Source organism: Gymnodraco acuticeps, unplaced genomic scaffold, assembly GCF_902827175.1.
Source record: "Gymnodraco acuticeps unplaced genomic scaffold, fGymAcu1.1, whole genome shotgun sequence".
Lineage (NCBI taxonomy): Eukaryota > Metazoa > Chordata > Actinopteri > Perciformes > Bathydraconidae > Gymnodraco > Gymnodraco acuticeps.
In genome coordinates, this window is record NW_022992177.1 from 2,122,159 (window position 1) to 2,149,945 (window position 27,787).

Consider the following 27,787-nt stretch of genomic DNA (forward strand, 5'->3'; position numbering starts at 1 on the left):
AATTTATTATTGGCTATGGTAGGTTATTGGTTATGTTCACATACTTATTTGATTACATCCACTTTTCTAAGATGACAACAGAGACTTTCGACCCAAAACCAGCAGCTAATCGCAGACAGCTACCATGTCTGACAGAGAGGAAGACAGTGAGGAGAACAGTCAGGAGGGAAGTGATGACAGCTTGTAGGATTACTGGTCATGCTAATGTTGTCTTGTGTTCACCTCTGCATGTGTGTTCTGTGTTCACCTCTGCATGTGTGTTCAGTGCTGTGTGTCTGGCAAATAAAGTCAAGACCCCTCAAAAGTTACGGTTTATTTCATTTTAAGGATGAGCACCAAGCAACATCTCCAGGTGCTCCTTTGAGAACCAGGGCAAAAAAGTTGTGTGCACCCCTGCTTATAGGACTTATGTTAACATAAGATTGGTAAATTTACCAAAGATCAAAATTCAACAAAAAACTATGCAGACTGAGAGTGACTGATTCACTACTATGATGAAGAGCTTATCACAACATTTGAGGCACATGAGGATGAAATGTTGTGATAAGCTCTTCATGGGTGTGATCTTACTGGTGAAAATGACCACAATGGCTGACACCCAAAATGTCTATTAGACCCCTCCTTAACAGCAAACACCCAATGAACTATATTACATGATATTTTTTCGAGTAGGATCAGTTGGTTCAGCCATCCCGGTCAGGAGCAGGATGAGGATCATGAGAGCAGCCGAGATGCTACTCGAATTGGTGATACCATGGCTCACTCTTTGCCTTTTACCACCTGCCGCCAGCACCGGTATGTCATCTCAACTCACACAGAGAGAGCAGCGTATATCAAATCTAACCTTAATGCCTTGTGCTTTATTTAAAGTAAAAAGGACCCTATCCTGGGAAGAATTGGGTTTGGGGTAACAGCTGTTGGAGCATATTGTATAATTTAATAACAGCATATTAATACATCAGCATTAAACATCACCAGCTGATTACCTGCATTAATAAGTCTATCTTTATATATTTAGTGTTACTCTTTATCCTTTAGTTTAAAATGTTTTTTTATTCAATAGTTGATATGGTGTTAAAATGTGTAAATGAGGGATTTTTTTATACTTAAAAAGAACTGCAGATGCAAATGAACAAAGAGTAGTGAAATTAACAACTAGATGTGTTTTTTTAGATGTTTTCTTTCTGTTATTCTGAAAAAGTGTTTTTTCATGTGCATACTGTATAATACAAATATCAACAGCATCTTTTTCTGACAATATTGATCATGTGTCTTTTTTTTCAGTCATAGTTCAGACCATGCACCAAATGCCAGTAATTACAGGTGATTTGTCTTTTTTGTTTGAAGATGCGAGATAACAAAACAAACATCATTTTCAGTTTCCACTAAAATGTTATTTGTCTCCATAAACTAGAATTGAGACCAGCTCACAATGAAAAGATCTGCAGTACATGGGGCAACCATCATTTCAAGACGTTCGATGGAGATTTCTTCCAGCTTCCCTCACCTTGCAACTACATCCTTGCGTCCCAGTGTAAGGGAACCTACGAAAATTTTAACATTCAGTTCCAACGGCAGGAGATAAATGGGGTCCCCATCATAAAGAGGGTCACCATGAGACTGGACGGGGCTGATGTGGAATTAGACAAGACTTCCATCAAAGTCAATAATGAACAGTGAGTCTGTTGTCAAAACTACTTTCCAATACCAGCTGATATACGGGTTGCAGTGATGGTTGATGTCATCTAACTGTGATGATTTATTTTTGTCCCCCTTTAGTTTCACTTTACCATTCAGCCGGTATGGCATTACAGCCGAAAGGACTGTCTCCTATGTCAAAATCGAGGCAAAGTTGGGCGTGGTCATCATGTGGAATGAAGAAGACGCACTCTGGGTAAGTGCATTTATCATGTGCTTTCTATTGCACAAATTATAACTCATATTGCTTTTGAAAGATATTTTGATAACTAAGGAAAATAATCAAATGAAAGCATTCACTTTTTAGAATTGATTCAATAGACATAAAGAATGAATCCGTAGCAAGTCAAAGGAAGTTATTTCTGAAAATGTGCATAATGATAAAATAAAAATAATTTTAATCTGTTTTCTAGGTTGAGCTGGATGCTAAATTCAAGAACCAGACCTGTGGCCTGTGCGGTGACTACAACGGAGTCCAGGTTTATGATGAGTTCTTTAAAGAAGGTAAATACTAAATAGTAAAGCGCAAACCAATCTGCACAAAATCTTTACATTTGCTCATATAAAACCTCTTGTTCCGGCAGGGAAGACTGTAAGCCTTGATTATTTTGAGGAGACCTGGAAAGTCAATGGTCCTACCGAAGACTGTGAAAAAAGCTCCCCTCAAGACAAACAGACCTGTGAAAATCAAGTATGTCAATTTGCTTAAAAGAATTCTCAAACAACTCAAATGACCTTTCACTTATATCATCTACTGTCTTTTTAATGTGTATTTACCTTTGTTTAAATATGTTGCACTTCTTCTTCTTCTTCTTTTTCTTCTTCCTCTTCTTTTTCCTGTTATTATCATTAATATTATTATTATTAAATGAAATGTAGGTACAATTTAAATACAACATATACTTTGACCCCCAGATCGACCTCTGCTCAAACTTGCTGTCAGGCCCTGCCTTCCTCAGCTGTAATAACCTGATTGATAAGGACTCTTTCATCGGAGCGTGTGTGAAGGACATTTGCAGCTGTAACAGCAGTACCACATGCTTGTGTTCGACCATATCAGAGTACTCCCGTCAGTGCGCTCATGCAGGCGGGAAACCACACAAATGGAAGACTGCACAAATGTGTGGTAAGAACAGCAATCAGAACATTTAGATCATCTTTTGTATGTCATTATTTTAAAATCACTGTTTCTAAATGACGTTTTTTTTAATAGCAAAAACCTGCCCTTTTAACATGGAGTATCAAGAATGTGGTAGTCCTTGTACTGACACCTGCAGCAACCCCCAGAGAAGCGAAGTATGTGAGGATCACTGCCTAGACGGATGCTTCTGTCCATCTGGTAAGTTTTCTTTCCACAAACTTAGGGGGGAAAACTGAAATGTTAAAGGGTTTACTCATTTTACACAAGTGATTTTTTCATTATTTGTACATACCTTTCTTTGGCTCTTGACTTTTGCTATTTGTGTGCATAATTAATAATTCATGCTGTTAAATTGCAGTCAATAAGTTAGTTGTCTACAAATACTGAATTAATGTTGTTAATGAAGTGAAGTTTACATTTCTCAGCTCCCAGTTGAGATACTACATTGGACATAGCTTAAATTACGTGTCATATACAACTGTGTAGTATAATATAGTGCAAAGGTATAATCCGGTTTAATGTCTGATGTTTGTGGTTGGTCAATTTTCAACTCTTGTCCCTAGTTTGGCTTTACATGTGCATTGCCATTAAAATAAATGGTGAAAGTTGTCAGGCCATGGACAAAGACATCTAAATTAGGTGGATTCAACGCAGTTTGTGTTGATTCCAAATATTTGTAAACTTGTATTGCTTTTTAATCGTTTTTAGTTGTTTTTTTACCATGAAATATGCCTTCATTTGGGTTTGCCTGAGTATACAGTTGTTACATCAGAGAGTGTATTAAGAAAATATCCATTGTAAAAAACAAAAAAATTAGTTACTGTTTAAATGAAATATTGTGTACAAATTCTAAATGGGGTTTGCAGTTTACTTCACAGACCTGACTATTATGTTTTTCTTAAGGGACTGTCTTTGATGACATAACACAAAGTGGGTGTGTTGCTTTTGACAAATGCTCCTGCACACACGATGGCAAGTCATACAAACCAGGAGAATCATACTCAAGGGCATGTCAAAAATGGTAATGGTTGACTTGAATATCATTTTCAAATTCAAATTTGTATTCAAGCTGATTTGTTTGATCTAGTGAACTCTGTTTGCAGCACCTGTACCCAGGGTCAGTGGAAATGTATGGATATGGACTGTCCAGGTATCTGCTCCATACTGGGGGGCTACCACATCTCCACCTATGATGATAAAATATATAATTTCCATGGAGACTGCTCTTATGTCCTCTCCAAGGTGAGGCATTCATATTTAAATGTTATCATCCTTTAAAAAAGATCGCAATCTTTGTAAATAAGCAAACCAATTGTAACCATGTGCATTTGTATCTTCTTGACTTCAGGAAGCTAATGGGACTTTCAGTGTCCATGGTGACCTTGCCAAATGTGAAATATCAAAAAAATCAACTTGCCTGGGAGCAGTCACCCTAAACCTGCCTCAAAACATGGTACAGTGTGTTATGGTTTTCTCTTAATAAAGAAAAACTATGTTTATGATCTTCTCCATTTCTTATCTGTTGAAAAAGTTTATATTTACCCAGAAGTTTTTGAAATATTGTATTTGTTTCCCACTGCAGAAGATTGTAGTGCAAGCTAACGGACATGTTATATATAACACAATGAGAACTCCGTTGCCTCTTTTCATGGGTGAGCTATTATTTTCTAATAAGTCATGCACGGGAAAAAATGAAATGTTGACTTTAATAAATGCATTATGACAACAAATGTAACAAAACTATTAGGTTACTTGAAAGCATTCATTTTAAGTTTAAATTGGTACAACTTAAAGGTCACATATCATACTATTTTTAGGCTATAGCATAGGTCTCAGATATATACAAATATATAAACTATGTTTTGAAGTGTTTTGCTCAAAATACTAAACAGATCACCCATTCTAGCCATGCGTCATATCCCTCTATTTCACTTCCTGTTACTAAAGTGCTGATTCTGGTTATAAAGCTTTAAAAAAATAAATAAAATAAAATAAATAAAGAGGGGGCGGAGCTTATGCCTGCTCATGCGGGAGATTTCTACCGGCACATACTGCCATGATGAAACGTCCAAACCACATCAAGGATTATTTCTGAAACAGTATCAAATGCTTTTTCTCTTGCCGGTTTACCACAAGGTGAGTTCCTTTTTATTTCCTGCTTCTTCACACATACTCTCTCCAGTACAGATTAGCTCTGAGTGTTAGCGATGCTTGCTAATGTAAACAAAGACCATATTACGTCGAAAACAGTCGGGCATTGTTTCTGATAGCAACGTTTCTGATAGGGCCGTGGGTCCGCATTGCCGATATTACATCATATTGGACGCAAATCTGGATCCGCTCCGTTGTTACCCCGTTTTTAGAGATTTGGGTACAGAGGAAAAGAGAGAAGGTGTTATTTTTCTGACGCTGTGTGAGTTCCGTGACACACCGGGGACACATACATGTATTTATGTATAAAATACATAAAAAAGTGCATGTTGCATGATAAGTCCCCTTTAATATAATTGCTTTCACCTAACCTAATACAGTTTTGTTAAATGTGTTGACATAATACATTTAATTAAACTCAACTTTTCAGTTTTTTCAGTGTTACATAAGTTTGCTCAAATAAACTAAACAGTCTCTTTATTCATAATGAAAAACGTGTGTTTCCCCCGCAGATGACATAACAGTCTTCAGCCCATCGACATTCTTCATTGTAATCCACACCAAATACGGGCTTGATCTTGAGATTCAGCTAAAACCCATTATGCAGGTCTACATCAAAGCCAGTGTTCGAAATAAAGGAAAACTCATGGGTTTGTTATACTTCTTATAGTAATAGTGTAAAAACATCCACATTTTGCAATGAATGTTTTATTAAGTGTTAAGGAATCATATCTTGTCCAGGTCTTTGTGGAGATTTTAATGATGTGGAAGCTGATGACTTCAGAACCACAAATGGATTGATTGAGGGAACAGCGTGGGCATTTGTGAACACATGGAAGACTAAGCCAAGTTGCCCAGATGTTACAAACATAATTGGGGACCCCTGCTCATCGAGCTTAGACAAAGGTAGGTCACATACATAGTACTTTATATTTCAATATCATTTTCTCAATGTACCCAAATAAATATGTTTATTTGTGTTTGTAGATAATTATGCCAAGCACTGGTGTGGGATGCTGTCAGACCCAAAAGGGATTTTTGCAAAGTGTCATACTGAAATAAACCCAGAATACTATCAGAAAGTAAGCAGATCTTGTTTTTGTCTGCAGTCTAATCTATGTGTTCATGTGTTAGGGTTATTTTACATACTTAACATTTCTCTCTGCAGTCTTGTATTTATGACACCTGTGCCGGTCATAGCAGTGAGGAGTGCATGTGTGCTGCTATATCCTCTTATGTCCATGCATGCGCTGCTGAAGGCATCCTGTTGCAAGGATGGAGGAACACCATTTGCCGTAAGTTAAACCCAAACTTTCAAATGTGAAATAAAAAAAATCCTTATTCATTTATAATATTTAAACAAGTGAACCTGTTTCCTTTGAAAAGAGCGCTACACAACTGGCTGCCCTGCTACTTTTGTGTATGAATACGAAATGACAAGCTGTCGTCGCACCTGCCGCTCTCTTAGTCAGTCAGACTTAACATGTGGCATTGAGTTTACCCCAACGGATGGCTGCGGCTGTGCCAAAGGAACTTTCCTGAATGACCGGGATCAGTGTGTGCCAGCCTCACAATGCTCTTGCCAGGTGGGAGACACACTGGTGCACCCAAAGCAATCCATCACAGTCAATGGAAAAACCTGGTGAGGATTTCAAAATGTCCTTTAATATTCCAGCAAAACAATATTTTCATATGATTGTTTTTATTTTATTGTTTTAAGTAAGCTGATGGGTCCAATTTGTCATATTTTAAAGTCTAATGTTTATCTAGCGCAGGGTTTATTTTTGATTTTACAAGTGCAGTTTCCCACAAGTAGATCGCTTGAACATCATGGCAGTCCCTTTAGGTCCTCCAGTGCTTTTTGCAAGATCCAAACAGTTGCTATAAGGCAACATTTGATTTCACTGAAAGTGAACATTAACAAACAGTGTCTTGTAGCAGTGAAGTAGGCTACTGCTTGTAACAGCCATAGCTAGATTATAGCAAAAAAAAAATCATGAATCTAATGTTTTTATTTATTTTTACCTAATTATTTTTGACTATTCACATGCTATGCTTTAAATACAGTTTATTTAAGCCTACATTTGTTCTAATTGCTGATATATTCGATCTAATGTTGTTGGTTTTTAGGTTGTAATTGCAATTCCTGCAATACTGTACCTTATATTTCTTCAGTTCTTAAGTTGAATTTGCACTTTTATCTTAATTGTGTTGGTTCAGTGGACATCTGGGTTTGACCGATTGTTTTGTTTTTTCTCAAGGCTTTGGTTTTATCCCTAAATCCAAACCCTTGACCTGTCAGCTCAGTATGTGCTAAATAGTCACCAGCTCTCCTGGCCAACCAAGTTAGCCAAAGTGTGTAACCTTGATTTGGACATAAGAGAACTACAAGTCCTAAAGGCCAGACATGTTTGGGACCACTGTCGTAAACCACTGTTTCTTCATTAACAATAAATTGAGCAGAAACTAGCAAGGTTTAACTTTGTTTGTTCTATACATTTCAGCGTGTGCCTTAGTGGAACACTGAATTGTGAAGGAATACATACAGAAGAATGTAGGTACCATCACTCATCTTAATATTCCTTCTGTTGCAAAGCACAGTATGAGCTACACCAAGCCTTCAGTGGTGTAATTTCTAACACACTATCATTGTCATCAGCATGCAAAAAGCCGATGGTTTACTTCAACTGCTCCAGCTCAAAGCCACGGGAAAAGGGATCCGAGTGTCAAAAGAGCTGCCAGACTCTGGACACAGACACATGTGTAAGATTATATTGTGGTTCATGACTACTGTTGAATATTCTATGACTACCATCTCTATAATGCATTTTTATATACTTATAATGGGTCAGGGTTTTTTTTCGCACCGTAAATTCATAATTATATAAGCACTAAAATAGGTTTAAACAGGATTAGTAATAATAACACATTTTAAAGCGTTTTCTTGGGTCTGGGTCAAGTATCATAATACTTTAGTATTTCGGGTCAATCAATGTTTAAGAGAAGAATCTCAGTCTTGGGTTGCTCAGGACATTATCCTTAGCCAGTTATAAAGACTGATAGAGAACTGCTCTAATGTATGATACCACATTTTTGATTTGAAGTTTCTGAAAAAGGAATACTGTCTTACAAACATCAATAACATGCTTTTAGCTTCATCTGTATAAGGTTGCACACAATCATGATATAATTGTTAGCTGATGCGCTGACTACAAGTAAAGGCTAACAAATACGAAGATAATCAGATAATCAAAGACTCATCAACGCTTTATTATCTGAAACTAAACAAATGTTATCACAATGATCATTATGCAATTAATGAATTGTAATGCAATTAATGCAATTATGAAGTAATGTGATACAGAATGTTACTTTATAAAATGCTTTTTAATATGCGATGGCTATTGTTATATCTCATTATGAATATTTCCGATATTTCCGCTTACTTATTAACTAAGTATAAGGTGCCAAAATCAGATTGTACTGCACTAAGTATGATATCGAATGCTGTATAGACATGAGTTTCTTGGAAAGTGTTACCAAATGTTCTGTAAATGTGTCCTAAAGCAGCAAGTTGACATGTTAAATACTTTGCTGTTACATTGTATAGGCCAGTACACATTGTATGTCAGGCTGTGTATGCCCAGCCGGCCTGGTGTTTGACGGTAAAGGAGGCTGCATAAAGGAACAGAACTGTCCCTGCACATATAATGGAGAGTCCTTTCATTCTGGAGAGAATGTCACTGTAAACTGCAATACCTGGTGAGTCCTTTCATTCTTTTCATACTAAAATAGCGCTGTGTCAATTCACTGTTGTGGTGTTTTTAGTGATGCATGATATATATCTGGCTTGGTGAAAAAAAATCAATTAGTCTTAAAATGTCTTTGCGGATATATAACTTAACATAACTTCATTTACCTATAGTACTTGCAAAAGCAGAAAATGGACTTGTACAGATCATGAGTGTGGTGGATTCTGCACCATATATGGAGATAGCAATTACATCACTTTTGATGAGAAGAAATTCTCCTTTAATGGGGAATGTAGCTCCATCTTCACTCAGGTATTGCACTGACCCATATTCAGTCTTATCAATTTGTCAAAAGTCTGTCTTGTAATATAATCATCAATATCTTGCAGGATTACTGTGGAGAAGACATGAATGGCACCTTTAGGGTCCTAACAGAGAGCATCCCATGCGGTGGGAGCGGAACCATTTGCTCCACTGCTATCAAGCTTTACTTAGGGGTACTTAACACTATATTTCATTATTATGGTATACATTTGAAATGCATTTTTTGAATATTGAAAATAACATTGAAGAATTACAAAAGAGTATGTTCTTTTGCTTTTTCAGAACAACGAAATCATTCTTTCAGAGGAAAGTGTCAGAGTTATCAAACAAAGCAAAGGGGAAGACATACCATATAAGGTCCACACTATGGGTATTTATCTTGTCATTGAGGCAAAGAATGGACTTGTTCTTATGTGGAATAAGAGGACAACACTCATGATCAAACTCAAGTCAAATTTCAAGGTGGGTGACGAGATATACAGTTGTTCGGCTAAATGATAATAAGGATGCCCCCTCATTAATGCAACAATATAAATTAACTATATCTCGCTTTTCCCAGGGAAAAGTCTGTGGTCTGTGTGGGAATTACGATGGAAATATCAAGAACGATTTTACCACCAGAAACAAAGGAGTTGTGGTTGACGCCCTTGAGTTCGGAAACAGCTGGAAAGTGTCACCTAATTGCCCTAATGCAAACACAGCAAAAGATCCCTGCAGTATGTACTCATACAGGAAGGCATGGGCATCAAAACACTGCGACATTATCAATACTGAAGTATTTGCTAGTTGCCATTCGAAGGTAAGAGAACTGCCAATTAACTAAGATAGATAGAGAGATAGATAGATAGATAGAGTGTACTTACATTTACAATTGCTTTGTTCAAAAGGTGGATCCAAAAAACCATTATGAAGCCTGTGTGAGAGACACGTGTTCCTGCAACACAGGAGGAGATTGTGAGTGTTTTTGCTCTGCTGTCGCAGCCTACGCAGCAGCCTGTAACGAGGCCGGAGCGTGTGTGAGATGGAGAACTCCCACAATCTGCCGTAAGTGTTTTATTGGTGTTTCTGTGAGACGATGAACTGCATCACCTTTTGTCAGCATCCCCTTTGTCATTTAAATTGTTGAATTTACAAATAAAGCCTGACTCTCATATCCTTTTAAAGATTGGATTCACTATAGAGTAATCTTTTCTTGTACGTTGTTATTATTTATTTTCTATTTTCTTTTGTTTCATTAGCTATATTCTGTGATTTTTACAACCCTGATGGAGAGTGTGAATGGCACTATAAGCCTTGTGGAAAACCATGTATGAAGACATGCAGAAATCCCTCGGGAGAATGCTTCAACCACATTCCAGCATTAGAAGGTAGGTGGAAATGAAAGTAAAAATGTATGTCTCTCTAAGTTTGTAAATACAGAGTTGAACATTTGTTTTTTTCATACAGTTTCACCACTCAGATATTCTAACATGGTTTAGGCTAGTTCCAATATGTACCTTTTGTGTGGTAGTACAGCATTTTTTACAGTAACATTTAATTTTTTAAGGCTGCTATCCAAATTGCCCGTCTGAACGACCTTATTTCGAAGAGGATGACATGAAGTGTGTGTCAAATAAGGAATGTGGCTGTTATGATGACGAAGGGAATCACCATGAAGAAGGGAAGCTTTGGCCTTCAAAAGATAACTGTCACAACTGGTAAGTCACTTTCCATGTTATTAATGATGCATTGGTGCAAAAGTAAATGATATCACTTGAACTGTTTTCACAACAGATAGCGTAAGGCAGCAATATACACAATATAATTTATTCATGCTGTTCAGATTTACATTACATACATTACATATAATTTAGCTGACGCTTTTATCCAAAGTGACTTACAATAAGTGCAAAAACCATAAAGAAACAAACAGGAACAACAAGGAAAGTGCAGATATATTTACTTCAAGCAAGATTATACCATAGTAAGTGCTGGTGAATCAGATACAAGGCCTAAGTTAAAGTTACCTAAAGTTTTTTTTTCAGCAATAACTTAATTTCCAAGGTACAGTCGAAATAGAAGCGTAAATAGTTTGCGACGGAAGATATGCAGAGTTTTTGCTGTCCTGATGTCAATGGGGAGCTCATCCCTCAATTTAGGAGTCAGGATAGCAAACAGCCATGTTTTTGAGGGGTAGCTGGGTCCCACTCGCAGTGATGGAGTAGCGAGTCTATTGGCTGATGCCGAGCGTAGTGCACGTGCTAGAGTAGATGGTTGAAATAAGGCCTGGATGTATGAAGGAGCTAGCTATAGTGACTATGCAAATTACTTTATTTCAGCAATAGCAATTATTTCTTATTTCTTTCTTTGAAGTAAAATCATTTTTCTGAATCAGTTGAAGATCCTACTGTCACGTGTTGTCTGTTAATTGTGTTACTAAAGAGTTGCTTAACCTTTGTATTATAAAATAGCCATTATCCTCAAATACTTCTCTTGTTTTTAGGGAACAATAAAAGTTGCCATAAAATCATGAACAATCTCATGTTGCTTATCACAGTCTCACATGTACCTTTATTTTCATATAAAAGGAGGAGCTCTAATCAGTACTTTGGTCAGGCCCTTTAAACAATGGCATCTGTATTTGTTGCCTAGGAGACCTGGTGTTTTGGATGGAGACACATGGGCAATTTTTGTATGGAACTGTGCATACTATTAAAGGCATGCCTCATGCTGTGGTACACATTTGGAATAACTATTTATTATTAATAGGACAGCTATTTACACAGGATCTGCCATGTCTTAATCACATCACGGACCTTCACAGTGCGCACCACGGCAATTAAAAAATGCTCATAAAACAGATAAACGTCTCCTTCAAATGGCTGTTAATAGAATCACTGGTATACAGTTAATAAAGAAGATCAGTATAGGCTAACTTGTTATTCTCTCTTGGCGACATTATCTTATTTTAGCTGGTCAATAAAATGAAGACTAAAAGAGAAAAACAAAGAAAAGCATAAATAAATAGCATTTTTTAGTGTAACTTCTCTTAAATAAAATAAAGTTTATAGAACACAATTGGCGATGCCTACATTCATGACATAACGCACGTTTTCTTCCAGCTGGGCACATTGTAGGTTAACAAGATACCAAACCTGTGGGCAGGGAAGGAAAAAACAAAAAGATCTGTGCACCAATATCAAAATGGTTGCCTATATGTTAATGTATTATTTTTAAACATTTTTTTTATTTTATTTACCTTTTAGTAAATGTTCTTCAACAAAAGTGAAGTGCTACTATGATAATCTAGGTAAGTTTCGCTATGACCATTTCTTTAATTGATCACAGAATCAAGTTTAATGAGAAAGGTAATTGTATGAATCTATTAAATCATAAGATTTTGATAATCCTTTAATAAATGTTTTTTTGCAGCTTGCAATTGTTACTATAACGGGCATATTTACAAGTATGGAGAGACTGTCTATGAGACACATGATGGAAATGGAAGCTGTTTAAAGGCTGTTTGTGGAGAAAAAGGAGATATTATCAGAACCTCAGAGACTTGCTCTACAACTACACCAACTACAACTACACCATCCATAACATTTAATTTTACCAGTGGTAAGAGACTTTTGAGAGGAATAGGTGTTGAATAAAATATTTTGAACCTTTTAAAGTCAACCTTATGATTAAATCCAATTTGTTTTTGGCCATCACAGAAAAACCAAGAACAACCACACAACATCCTACCACAGCAACATCACAAACGTCTCCTCATTCAAGTATTAGAACTGAGGCTGTGACAACGATTCACACAATCTCTAAACCAACGGCTTCAACAAGGTCTAAAACCACAGTTCTATCATCATCAAGACCCATCTCCAAAGCTACCACTGTCACAGTAAAATCCAGCACAACATCAACATTCACAGAAAAACCTACCTCAACCATTACAGTCACTGAAAATCCCAGCACTACTAGCTGTGACTATGATTGTAAGTGGTCATATTGGAACAACAATAATTACCCTGGCCCTTCCCCAGATAGTGGAGATTATGAACCAATTGAAAAAATTAAGGATCTAGATTTGAGTGTTTGCAGAAAACCTTTAGAAATAGAATGTAGAGCAAAACATTATCCAAATTCAACGTTGGACGAATTACTTCAAAAAGTAACATGCAACCCAACAGGTGGACTAATCTGTCATAACAAAGACCAAAGTCCACCTCCTCCTAAATGTTTGGACTATGAAATACGAGTGAAGTGTTGTGTTTACAAATGTTACACCACAACCCCCACAGAAAATCCCAGCACTACTGCTGTTACATTCTCTGAGAAACCTACCACTACTACCACCACCATCACAAAACCACCAACCACAATAACAGAAAAACAGACCACGATACCCACGGAAAAACCCACCACAACCACCAAAATCACAGAAAAACCAACCACAACCACTCAAGTTACCGAAAAACCAACCACAACCACTACAGTTACTGAAAATCCTACCACAACACCAACAGAAAAGCCCAGCACTAAAGCTATCACCGTCACAGGAAAAGTCCCCACAACGACTACAGTCACTGAAAAACCCACCACAACAACTATAGTCACTCAAAAACCCACCACAACAACTATAGTCACTCAAAAACCCACCACAACAACCCTGGAAGTTAGAACAAATACAGTTGCTAAAACAACGCCATTAACAAAACCTTTGATTGTGCACACAGCTACGACACCCACAGAAAATCCCAGCACTACTTCTGTTACATTCTCGGAGAAACCTACCACTACCACCACTATCACAAAAACACCAACCACGATAACAGAAAAACAGACCACGACATCCATAATCACAGTAAACCCCACGACAACCTCTAAAGTTACCGAAAAACCCACCACAATAAGCACAGAAAATCCCAGCACTAAAGCTACCATAACCACGGAAAACCCCACCACTACCACTACAGTCACTGAAAATCCCAGCACTACTAGCTGTGACTATGATTGTAAGTGGTCATATTGGAACAACAATAATTACCCTGGCCCTTCCCCAGATAGTGGAGATTATGAACCAATTGAAAAAATTAAGGATCTAGATTTGAGTGTTTGCAGAAAACCTTTAGAAATAGAATGTAGAGCAAAACATTATCCAAATTCAACGTTGGACGAATTACTTCAAAAAGTAACATGCAACCCAACAGGTGGACTAATCTGTCATAACAAAGACCAAAGTCCACCTCCTCCTAAATGTTTGGACTATGAAATACGAGTGAAGTGTTGTGTTTACAAATGTTACACCACAACCCCCACAGAAAATCCCAGCACTACTGCTGTTACATTCTCTGAGAAACCTACCACTACTACCACCACCATCACAAAACCACCAACCACAATAACAGAAAAACAGACCACGATACCCACGGAAAAACCCACCAAAATCACAGAAAAACCAACCACAACCACTCAAGTTACCGAAAAAACCAACCACAACCACTACAGTTACTGAAAATCCTACCACAACACCAACAGAAAAGCCCAGCACTAAAGCTATCACCGTCACAGGAAAAGTCCCCACAACGACTACAGTCACTGAAAAACCCACCACAACAACTATAGTCACTCAAAAACCCACCACAACGACTATAGTCACTCAAAAACCCACCACAACAACCCTGGAAGTTAGAACAAATACAGTTGCTAAAACAACGCCATTAACAGAACCTTTGACTGTGCACACAGCTACGACACCCACAGAAAATCCCATCACTACTTCTGTTACATTCTCGGAGAAACCTACCACTACCACCACTATCACAAAAACACCAACCACGATAACAGAAAAACAGACCACGACATCCATAATCACAGTAAAACCCACGACAACCTCTAAAGTTACCGAAAAACCCACCACAATACGCACAGAAAATCCCAGCACTAAAGCTACCATAACCACGGAAAAACCCACCACTACCACTACAGTCACTGAAAATCCCAGCACTACTAGCTGTGACTATGATTGTAAGTGGTCATATTGGAACAACAATAATTACCCTGGCCCTTCCCCAGATAGTGGAGATTATGAACCAATTGAAAAAATTAAGGATCTAGATTTGAGTGTTTGCAGAAAACCTTTAGAAATAGAATGTAGAGCAAAACATTATCCAAATTCAACGTTGGACGAATTACTTCAAAAAGTAACATGCAACCCAACAGGTGGACTAATCTGTCATAACAAAGACCAAAGTCCACCTCCTCCTAAATGTTTGGACTATGAAATACGAGTGAAGTGTTGTGTTTACAAATGTTACACCACAACCCCCACAGAAAATCCCAGCACTACTGCTGTTACATTCTCTGAGAAACCTACCACTACTACCACCACCATCACAAAACCACCAACCACAATAACAGAAAAACAGACCACGATACCCACGGAAAAACCCACCACAACCACCAAAATCACAGAAAAACCAACCACAACCACTCAAGTTACCGAAAAAACCAACCACAACCACTACAGTTACTGAAAATCCTACCACAACACCAACAGAAAAGCCCAGCACTAAAGCTATCACCATCACAGGAAAAGTCACCACAACGACTACAGTCACTGAAAAACCCACCACAACAACTATAGTCACTCAAAAACCCACCACAACGACTATAGTCACTCAAAAACCCACCACAACAACCCTGGAAGTTAGAACAAATACAGTTGCTAAAACAACGCCATTAACAGAACCTTTGACTGTGCACACAGCTACGACACCCACAGAAAATCCCATCACTACTTCTGTTACATTCTCGGAGAAACCTACCACTACCACCACTATCACAAAAACACCAACCACGATAACAGAAAAACAGACCACGACATCCATAATCACAGTAAAACCCACGACAACCTCTAAAGTTACCGAAAAACCCACCACAATACGCACAGAAAATCCCAGCACTAAAGCTACCATAACCACGGAAAAACCCACCACTACCACTACAGTCACTGAAAATCCCAGCACTACTAGCTGTGACTATGATTGTAAGTGGTCATATTGGAACAACAATAATTACCCTGGCCCTTCCCCAGATAGTGGAGATTATGAACCAATTGAAAAAATTAAGGATCTAGATTTGAGTGTTTGCAGAAAACCTTTAGAAATAGAATGTAGAGCAAAACATTATCCAAATTCAACGTTGGACGAATTACTTCAAAAAGTAACATGCAACCCAACAGGTGGACTAATCTGTCATAACAAAGACCAAAGTCCACCTCCTCCTAAATGTTTGGACTATGAAATACGAGTGAAGTGTTGTGTTTACAAATGTTACACCACAACCCCCACAGAAAATGCCCAGCACTACTGCTGTTACATTCTCTGAGAAACCTACCACTACTACCACCACCATCACAAAACCACCAACCACAATAACAGAAAAACAGACCACGATACCCACGGAAAAACCCACCACAACCACCAAAATCACAGAAAAACCAACCACAACCACTCAAGTTACCGAAAAACCCACCACAACAACTATAGTCACTCAAAAACCCACCACAACGACTATAGTCACTCAAAAACCCACCACAACAACCCTGGAAGTTAGAACAAATACAGTTGCTAAAACAACGCCATTAACAAAACCTTTGATTGTGCACACAGCTACGACACCCACAGAAAATCCCAGCACTACTTCTGTTACATTCTCGGAGAAACCTACCACTACCACCACTATCACAAAAACACCAACCACGATAACAGAAAAACAGACCACGACATCCATAATCACAGTAAACCCCACGACAACCTCTAAAGTTACCGAAAAACCCACCACAATAAGCACAGAAAATCCCAGCACTAAAGCTACCATAACCACGGAAAAACCCACCACTACCACTACAGTCACTGAAAATCCCAGCACTACTAGCTGTGACTATGATTGTAAGTGGTCATATTGGAACAACAATAATTACCCTGGCCCTTCCCCAGATAGTGGAGATTATGAACCAATTGAAAAAATTAAGGATCTAGATTTGAGTGTTTGCAGAAAACCTTTAGAAATAGAATGTAGAGCAAAACATTATCCAAATTCAACGTTGGACGAATTACTTCAAAAAGTAACATGCAACCCAACAGGTGGACTAATCTGTCATAACAAAGACCAAAGTCCACCTCCTCCTAAATGTTTGGACTATGAAATACGAGTGAAGTGTTGTGTTTACAAATGTTACACCACAACCCCCACAGAAAATCCCAGCACTACTGCTGTTACATTCTCTGAGAAACCTACCACTACTACCACCACCATCACAAAACCACCAACCACAATAACAGAAAAACAGACCACGATACCCACGGAAAAACCCACCACAACCACCAAAATCACAGAAAAACCAACCACAACCACTCAAGTTACCGAAAAACCAACCACAACCACTACAGTTACTGAAAATCCTACCACAACACCAACAGAAAAGCCCAGCACTAAAGCTATCACCGTCACAGGAAAAGTCACCACAACGACTACAGTCACTGAAAAACCCACCACAACAACTATAGTCACTCAAAAACCCACCACAACGACTATAGTCACTCAAAAACCCACCACAACAACCCTGGAAGTTAGAACAAATACAGTTGCTAAAACAACGCCATTAACAGAACCTTTGACTGTGCACACAGCTACGACACCCACAGAAAATCCCATCACTACTTCTGTTACATTCTCGGAGAAACCTACCACTACCACCACTATCACAAAAACACCAACCACGATAACAGAAAAACAGACCACGACATCCATAATCACAGTAAAACCCACGACAACCTCTAAAGTTACCGAAAAACCCACCACAATACGCACAGAAAATCCCAGCACTAAAGCTACCATAACCACGGAAAAACCCACCACTACCACTACAGTCACTGAAAATCCCAGCACTACTAGCTGTGACTATGATTGTAAGTGGTCATATTGGAACAACAATAATTACCCTGGCCCTTCCCCAGATAGTGGAGATTATGAACCAATTGAAAAAATTAAGGATCTAGATTTGAGTGTTTGCAGAAAACCTTTAGAAATAGAATGTAGAGCAAAACATTATCCAAATTCAACGTTGGACGAATTACTTCAAAAAGTAACATGCAACCCAACAGGTGGACTAATCTGTCATAACAAAGACCAAAGTCCACCTCCTCCTAAATGTTTGGACTATGAAATACGAGTGAAGTGTTGTGTTTACAAATGTTACACCACAACCCCCACAGAAAATCCCAGCACTACTGCTGTTACATTCTCTGAGAAACCTACCACTACTACCACCACCATCACAAAACCACCAACCACAATAACAGAAAAACAGACCACGATACCCACGGAAAAACCCACCACAACCACCAAAATCACAGAAAAACCAACCACAACCACTCAAGTTACCGAAAAACCAACCACAACCACTACAGTTACTGAAAATCCTACCACAACACCAACAGAAAAGCCCAGCACTAAAGCTATCACCGTCACAGGAAAAGTCACCACAACGACTACAGTCACTGAAAAACCCACCACAACAACTATAGTCACTCAAAAACCCACCACAACGACTATAGTCACTCAAAAACCCACCAGAACAACCCTGGAAGTTAGAACAAATACAGTTGCTAAAACAACGCCATTAACAGAACCTTTGACTGTGCACACAGCTACGACACCCACAGAAAATCCCATCACTACTTCTGTTACATTCTCGGAGAAACCTACCACTACCACCACTATCACAAAAACACCAACCACGATAACAGAAAAACAGACCACGACATCCATAATCACAGTAAAACCCACGACAACCTCTAAAGTTACCGAAAAACCCACCACAATACGCACAGAAAATCCCAGCACTAAAGCTACCATAACCACGGAAAAACCCACCACTACCACTACAGTCACTGAAAATCCCAGCACTACTAGCTGTGACTATGATTGTAAGTGGTCATATTGGAACAACAATAATTACCCTGGCCCTTCCCCAGATAGTGGAGATTATGAACCAATTGAAAAAATTAAGGATCTAGATTTGAGTGTTTGCAGAAAACCTTTAGAAATAGAATGTAGAGCAAAACATTATCCAAATTCAACGTTGGACGAATTACTTCAAAAAGTAACATGCAACCCAACAGGTGGACTAATCTGTCATAACAAAGACCAAAGTCCACCTCCTCCTAAATGTTTGGACTATGAAATACGAGTGAAGTGTTGTGTTTACAAATGTTACACCACAACCCCCACAGAAAATCCCAGCACTACTGCTGTTACATTCTCTGAGAAACCTACCACTACTACCACCACCATCACAAAACCACCAACCACAATAACAGAAAAACAGACCACGATACCCACGGAAAAACCCACCACAACCACCAAAATCACAGAAAAACCAACCACAACCACTCAAGTTACCGAAAAACCAACCACAACCACTACAGTTACTGAAAATCCTACCACAACACCAACAGAAAAGCCCAGCACTAAAGCTATCACCGTCACAGGAAAAGTCACCACAACGACTACAGTCACTGAAAAACCCACCACAACAACTATAGTCACTCAAAAACCCACCACAACGACTATAGTCACTCAAAAACCCACCACAACAACCCTGGAAGTTAGAACAAATACAGTTGCTAAAACAACGCCATTAACAAAACCTTTGATTGTGCACACAGCTACGACACCCACAGAAAATCCCAGCACTACTTCTGTTACATTCTCGGAGAAACCTACCACTACCACCACTATCACAAAAACACCAACCACGATAACAGAAAAACAGACCACGACATCCATAATCACAGTAAAACCCACGACAACCTCTAAAGTTACCGAAAAACCCACCACAATACGCACAGAAAATCCCAGCACTAAAGCTACCATAACCACGGAAAAACCCACCACTACCACTACAGTCACTGAAAATCCCAGCACTACTAGCTGTGACTATGATTGTAAGTGGTCATATTGGAACAACAATAATTACCCTGGCCCTTCCCCAGATAGTGGAGATTATGAACCAATTGAAAAAATTAAGGATCTAGATTTGAGTGTTTGCAGAAAACCTTTAGAAATAGAATGTAGAGCAAAACATTATCCAAATTCAACGTTGGACGAATTACTTCAAAAAGTAACATGCAACCCAACAGGTGGACTAATCTGTCATAACAAAGACCAAAGTCCACCTCCTCCTAAATGTTTGGACTATGAAATACGAGTGAAGTGTTGTGTTTACAAATGTTACACCACAACCCCCACAGAAAATCCCAGCACTACTGCTGTTACATTCTCTGAGAAACCTACCACTACTACCACCACCATCACAAAACCACCAACCACAATAACAGAAAAACAGACCACGATACCCACGGAAAAACCCACCACAACCACCAAAATCACAGAAAAACCAACCACAACCACTCAAGTTACCGAAAAACCAACCACAACCACTACAGTTACTGAAAATCCTACCACAACACCAACAGAAAAGCCCAGCACTAAAGCTATCACCGTCACAGGAAAAGTCACCACAACGACTACAGTCACTGAAAAACCCACCACAACAACTATAGTCACTCAAAAACCCACCACAACGACTATAGTCACTCAAAAACCCACCACAACAACCCTGGAAGTTAGAACAAATACAGTTGCTAAAACAACGCCATTAACAAAACCTTTGATTGTGCACACAGCTACGACACCCACAGAAAATCCCAGCACTACTTCTGTTACATTCTCGGAGAAACCTACCACTACCACCACTATCACAAAAACACCAACCACGATAACAGAAAAACAGACCACGACATCCATAATCACAGTAAAACCCACGACAACCTCTAAAGTTACCGAAAAACCCACCACAATACGCACAGAAAATCCCAGCACTAAAGCTACCATAACCACGGAAAACCCCACCACTACCACTACAGTCACTGAAAATCCCAGCACTACTAGCTGTGACTATGATTGTAAGTGGTCATATTGGAACAACAATAATTACCCTGGCCCTTCCCCAGATAGTGGAGATTATGAACCAATTGAAAAAATTAAGGATCTAGATTTGAGTGTTTGCAGAAAACCTTTAGAAATAGAATGTAGAGCAAAACATTATCCAAATTCAACGTTGGACGAATTACTTCAAAAAGTAACATGCAACCCAACAGGTGGACTAATCTGTCATAACAAAGACCAAAGTCCACCTCCTCCTAAATGTTTGGACTATGAAATACGAGTGAAGTGTTGTGTTTACAAATGTTACACCACAACCCCCACAGAAAATCCCAGCACTACTGCTGTTACATTCTCTGAGAAACCTACCACTACTACCACCACCATCACAAAACCACCAACCACAATAACAGAAAAACAGACCACGATACCCACGGAAAAACCCACCAAAATCACAGAAAAACCAACCACAACCACTCAAGTTACCGAAAAACCAACCACAACCACTACAGTTACTGAAAATCCTACCACAACACCAACAGAAAAGCCCAGCACTAAAGCTACCACAACCACGGAAAAACCCACCACTACCACTACAGTCACTGAAAATCCTACCACAACACCAACCGAAAAGCCCAGCACTAAAGCTATCACCGTTACAGGAAAATCCACCACACCAGCCACAGAAAGTCCCAGCAGTATTGGTGTTACATTCTCGGAGAAACCTACCACTACCACCACCATCACAAAACCACCAACCACGATAACAGAAAAACAGACCACGACATCCATAATCACAGAAAACCCTACCGCAACCACTAAAGTTACCAAAAAACCTACCACAATACCCACAGAAAAGCCAAGCACTAGTGGAGTCACATTCTCAGAGAAACCGACCCCCACACCCACCGTCCAAAAGACACCCACTACAATAACAAAAAAAACAACCACAACAACCACATTCACAGAAAAAACAATCAAAACTACAGAGAAGGAACTAACTACTACTGAAACAACCACTAAAGAACCCACCACCCCTGTAAAAACCACAGAAAAGCCTACTTCAACAATAACTAAAACCCCAACACCTTCAACCCTTCAGTCTTCAACACCAGGCAGAACAACAATGTGTTTTTGCAAGTACATGGATCATTTATTTTCTCCTGGTAAGTAATTGGCTATTGCCATTTAAGTATTTCATATTATTATTACCTTTTTTGTTGTGGTTACACTTAACTCCTTACATTTCAACTTGGTATTGCAAGAGGTTTATATATTAATCCACAGTCTGAGTTGGCCTGCATTCTTTTGGATATTGCACAAAACTTGAAATGGTAAAATAGATGTGCATAGATATTACACATTCCAAACAACAGGCTTTTTTTATTTGTGAAAGACGATTTGTAACTTTGTTCATGTATAATTGAATACAATTGGTTGGTTGTGGTGCCTGCACACACAATAACCACAACTCTATTCATCTCTAACTCTATTTATCCAGGAACTATTTATGAAATTGTAGAATCAGTTTGCATCTGGTCACAGATCATGAAATGGACTTTTCAATTATCTATAAGAAACTTGAATTTGCTTGGTCTAGACTTAACAAAAGTTGCAAGACAACTGTAACCCTGTCAATGTTTATCTAACTGCCCTATGGTTTCAATGTTATATAGGTAGCTTCATGTACAATAAGACTGATGAAGAAGACTGGTGTTTCACTGCATATTGTGATTTGACATGCAATGTTGAGAAGCTTGCTAGACCATGTCACTACACTACTCCACCAACTCCTACCACCACTGTAACAAGCCCTACAAAAGAAGACTGTTTGTATCTTGATCCACCTAGAAAGGTATGTTAATGTAGTTATATGTACAGATAGATATTTAACATATCTTCTTAAAATAAAAAAATGTAAGTATGTACTAATCCCAACATTTTTCCAGGGTCTCTTTTCTGAAAAACAATCATGGACACCTATAAATTAATTGAATACAACAGTAATTGAAGAGTTTCAATCCATTACTGGGGTTGATAATGACATCTGTGGGCTTTGTTTTTAATTTTATTATTTTGATCTTTGTAAACATATTTGCTTGTTGTATGGATGACACAGTTTAAAGGGGGTATATGTTGTGCTTTGTACGTGCACCGCTATACTGGCCGTAGTTTACTAAAAGTACTACCTTGTTCATTACAGGATGGTGACGTTTGGATTGGCAAATGCAACAGATCCACATGTGACGACGGAACAATTGTAACAACATATGTGCAATGTAAACATGTGACCAAGCCTAAATGTGAAAATGGTCAACCACCAGTGAAGGTTTATGATGAAAGAGGCTGCTGTTTCCACTATGAGTGCAAATGTAGGTTCAAATTAAAGCCTTATAACATGTTCCATCAAGCAGCATCTTAAAACTGCAACACAAACAAATATATATATATATATATATATATGTTGGTTTTTATATAACAAATAATTTTATTTCAATCTAATTTTTGCAGGTATTTGCTCTGGCTTTGGAGATCCTCATTATATAACATTTGATGGCCAATATTACAGCTTCCAGAAAAACTGCACATATGTCCTTGTCAAAGAGATCATTCCTCAACACAATTTAACAATTCTTATCAGCAATGTAAATTGTGATCCCTCTGGATCTGTGACCTGTCCTAAAGCTTTGATTGTGTATTACAAAGACTATGAAGTTATTCTCACACAGGAGAAAGACCCAAAGACTGTGAACATGGTAAAGTTTGCCAGAACTGCCTAAACATATTTTACTTTTGAACTGTTTTAAATGATCTCCAATGATTATGATAACGAAAAATATTTCACTAACAATGTTTTCAATTGTTTAGGTGTACATCAATGGCAAGCGGGTATTGCCAACCTACTCTAATGAAGACTTTATCATAACAACTACATCAATTGAGCTACTTATGAAAATCCCGGAAATTGAAGCAGTTGTGATGTATAAAGGACTTTTATTCAGTGTTGAGCTGCCATTTTCCATTTTCCACAACAACACCGAGGGACAGTGTGGTAAGATTGTAAATTGTAAATTGCTGATTAACATAGTAAACAGCAAACCAAACTGCATGTTACATTCATAGATGAAGATATGATTACAGTGTTAGATATATTGTAAAAATACCATTGTACTATCTGTCATGTTAATCATTTACTTTCACAAGGTACCTGTGACAATAACAAGAAAAACGACTGCAGATTACCAAATGGCAAAATTAATCCTGGATGCTCTCAGATGGGAGAGTGGAAAGTACCAGATAAGAAAAAGCCCTATTGTGAGAATCCACCCCCAGGACCAAACACAACAATAGAATGCAACACAACTGATCCTATTTGTGAAATTCTGAATAGCAAGTAAGAGTTTACACCAAAGAAAATAACAACAGATAAGTACAATTGATTCTTTAATATCACTCTGAATAATCAACTTTCTTGTGATTTCTACATTAAGGGTGTTTGAGAAATGCCACAAAATAATCTCATCAGAACCATTTCATGAGGGTTGTAATTATGATGTTTGCCAAACAAACAGCACAGTAGTTGCTTGTTCCAGTTTGGAGTCGTATGCTGCGATGTGTGCTAGAGAATCTGTATACCTATCATGGAGGGAAGCTACAAATGGACAGTGTGGTAAGGTTTCATTTTACTAACATTGTTATATTTAGACGTCCAAATGACACGTTTCATCATTTAAAAATCATAATTTATTTTCTGTGGTTTTAGAATTCAAGTGTCCAGGGAATAAGGTCTACCAGCCTGCTGGTCCAACCTTTGAACCTACTTGCAATGCAAGGTAATTGCTCAGTTCTTTTATCAACATCATGAATCAAATAATGACAGCAGCTTGTAATGTAACAATTATATGGGCCAAACCATATGTTAACATCAGTATGCTTACATGCTCACAATAGCAGTGCAAACATGCTGATGCAAAGCATTAATGTTTTAGCACGCTGCCATATGTTCATTTGCATTAAACACAAATTAAAGCTCAGTCTGATGACACTGTAATTTGTTATAAACTTGAATATTTGACGAATTAAATTGATTTGATGATGGCACTATAGATGATAGTACAATCGATCCTGATGCACTCAATGTCACTGCATTCTACGTAATAGTTTTGAGACAATTCATTCAAACCACAAACGGTGGCGTTAGAGGAAAATTCAGGGGATCACCAAATTCATTAGGATTCTTCATAATGAACACATGAATGTCTATACAAAATCTCCTGGCAATCAATCAAATAGTTGTTGAAATGTTTCACTTTTGCCCAATGTAGCAAAGCGACACTGCTATCTCTACAGTTTGCACTGCGTTACACACATACCTTCTTAATTAATTTCTGAAATGATCATGTTTTTTTGTTTTTTTCACCATCAATTTCTTCTTACTTTAGATACAATAAGATGTATACACAAAAATGCGAAGGACAAAATGACAAACGGAACCATTATGACAAGATGGAGGGATGTTTCTGCCCAGAGGGGATGACTCTGTTCAGTTCGACCTCTGACATCTGTGTCTCCGCCTGTAAGAGCACTGTCTGTTGTCAAGAACATTCAATTTCTTTCTGTTTGAATTAATGTTCAGGTAAACTGATTATCTTTATTGTTTAAGGTTGCACTGGACCAGATGGCCAACCTAAACAGGTGAATGCAACAACAAGTGACAGATTATCATTATTAACACAGAGTATGTATCACTTTTACAACACTAACTTCATCTATCAAACAGATTGGTGACAATTGGCTGAGTGGCTGTCTGCAGTGTTCTTGTGATAATGACACTATGAGTGTTCAGTGTAAGCCGCGCACATGTACCATTCAAAATGCAACAGTCTGCGAGGAAGGCGAGGAGTTGGTGAACCGCATGGTCGGCTGCTGTGCCGAGCAGACCTGTGGTAAATGATTCATAAAAAAATATCTACTGTTGTTTTGTGTATGATCTTTAAATTATTAAGTGGGAACTCCATTTTTCACACACATATCAGTTATCTCATTATTCATGTCATATGTTTCTCTTCTGTATAAAAACTTTCTTTCGCCAGAGAAAATAGACTCACAGTCCGGGTTCAGTAGGTGAAAAACATGTTTATCTGTCATTTTCAGTTACTACTCGTCCCAACTGTGCAATGATCAGGAACACCACATATCTGCAGAAGAAAGACTGCAAGTCGGTGGTACCAGTGGAAATCACCGCCTGTGCCGGATCCTGTGGAGAGTCCTCATCAATGTGAGATTCAAAACGAAATGAGTTATTCAGTACAACATACTTACTAAATCACTAAATCAAGTTTTTAGTTGTCACATAAATACAAGTATGTAATATGAAATGTTGTACTCCACTCCCAGGAGTGCACAACAAGTACAATAAAATAAAATATGATAATTCATCAAAATACCACTTGTGTAGAATATGACAAATAGCAAGCTTATATACAATGGTAAAAATGGTTGAATAATAAAAGTGAGGTTAACAGTGCAGAAAAGGTGACTCACAGTATATAGAGGTCAATATTACAAGTTATTGACCTTCATGTGAATTTTTTGTTTACATTGAACAGCAGGTTCCTGACACTGATTCTGTCTGAAACATCTTCATTTTCAGGTATTCTGCAGAAAGCAACCGCTTGATGCATTCATGCACGTGCTGTCAAGAAATGTCCACCAGCAAGAAGAAGGTGGAGATGACCTGCGCTAATGGCCAAAAAGAAATGCACACCTACATTTCAGTTGAAAAGTGTGGTTGCAATATCACTAAATGTAAAGATATGAAAGGCTAATGTAAACATTTTGCTAGACAGCATCGACAACTAAGCTCAGCAAGTTGAAGGGAAAATCTAACTTATATACTTTTATGAACTTTAAACAATTCCTCTCCAAAAACGACCAGAGTCAAGACTCAATGCGTAAAGACACACCTCTTTGTACTTTGCAGTCCCAAGTAAGATCAAATAATAGTAGAAAGACATGTTCTATTTTCACTCTGACAATGCTCGTCATCCCTTCGTTATTATTATCAGGCACGCAGGTCCCCAAAGTGCCTCGTGATGACGGCACATATTTGTGTCCTGGTGTCTCTTGTAGCTTTTGAAGAGGTTGTTGCATTATACAAATTGTTCCATTTGGTGTTTCCTTCATAGGGTGTTTATCTTTTTTTTACTTTAAATGACCTCAGAGTTAACAGTAGTTGAGCAATTATTTCTAACAGCAACGGCAAAGATCTTATAACCCTTAAATGATCTTATCACCCATTAAACTACTGTATAATGAAAATAGTGTGAAGAATGTTGACATTCTTTATCCAATATCTGATGTGTCAAACTTCTGCAAACTGAATGCTGTCAGTGTCATTAAAACTCATCATCATAAGGTCTTGCTTTTTTTGTGGTTCTTTTAGCTATTTTTGGTGTAGATTTGTCTTAAAGTGCTTTATTAGATTAGATTAGATTCAACTTTATTCTCATTGCACAAACTACAAGTACTATTTAGACTATTTAGTACTATTAACCATAAATGCAAAAGAAGCAGTAAAGTCAGAGTGATATATATATATATATAATAAATATAGACATCGGTCAGATATAGACATACCTAAGTATTTACACTTTGAACAGTACAAGGAGGTAGAAACATTACACACAGCAGTACAGAAATGTAATACACTATAGATCAGGTATGAACA

The 27,787-nt window shown here is 38.1% G+C and overlaps 1 protein-coding gene across 2 annotated transcripts; it reads left to right on the forward strand.

Annotated features, from left to right (window-relative positions):
* Positions 1-681: 681 nt before the first annotated feature.
* Positions 682-27,474, forward strand: LOC117538782 (mucin-2-like). 2 transcript variants are annotated; one of them, XM_034204656.1, is made up of 44 exons: positions 682-795; positions 1,285-1,323; positions 1,415-1,676; positions 1,780-1,894; positions 2,112-2,202; positions 2,283-2,389; positions 2,614-2,824; positions 2,912-3,037; positions 3,743-3,860; positions 3,943-4,081; positions 4,188-4,292; positions 4,422-4,491; positions 5,503-5,640; positions 5,732-5,896; positions 5,978-6,072; positions 6,159-6,285; positions 6,377-6,632; positions 7,495-7,544; positions 7,650-7,753; positions 8,601-8,752; positions 8,916-9,054; positions 9,132-9,239; positions 9,349-9,528; positions 9,626-9,865; positions 9,954-10,110; positions 10,305-10,433; positions 10,613-10,763; positions 12,312-12,355; positions 12,478-12,666; positions 12,765-13,550; positions 14,563-15,512; positions 21,509-22,223; positions 22,734-22,912; positions 23,261-23,429; positions 23,569-23,813; positions 23,926-24,109; positions 24,262-24,451; positions 24,549-24,727; positions 24,821-24,890; positions 25,500-25,633; positions 25,721-25,752; positions 25,838-26,003; positions 26,212-26,335; positions 26,711-27,474. In XM_034204656.1, exons 1-44 carry the CDS (start codon positions 708-710, stop codon positions 26,883-26,885), a joined length of 8,193 nt encoding a protein of 2,730 aa, XP_034060547.1. In that variant the 5' UTR covers positions 682-707; the 3' UTR covers positions 26,886-27,474. The 2 variants fall into 2 exon arrangements, with proteins under 2 accessions (XP_034060547.1, XP_034060549.1); XM_034204658.1 differs by lacking the exons at positions 24,262-24,451; positions 24,549-24,727.
* Positions 27,475-27,787: the final 313 nt, after the last annotated feature.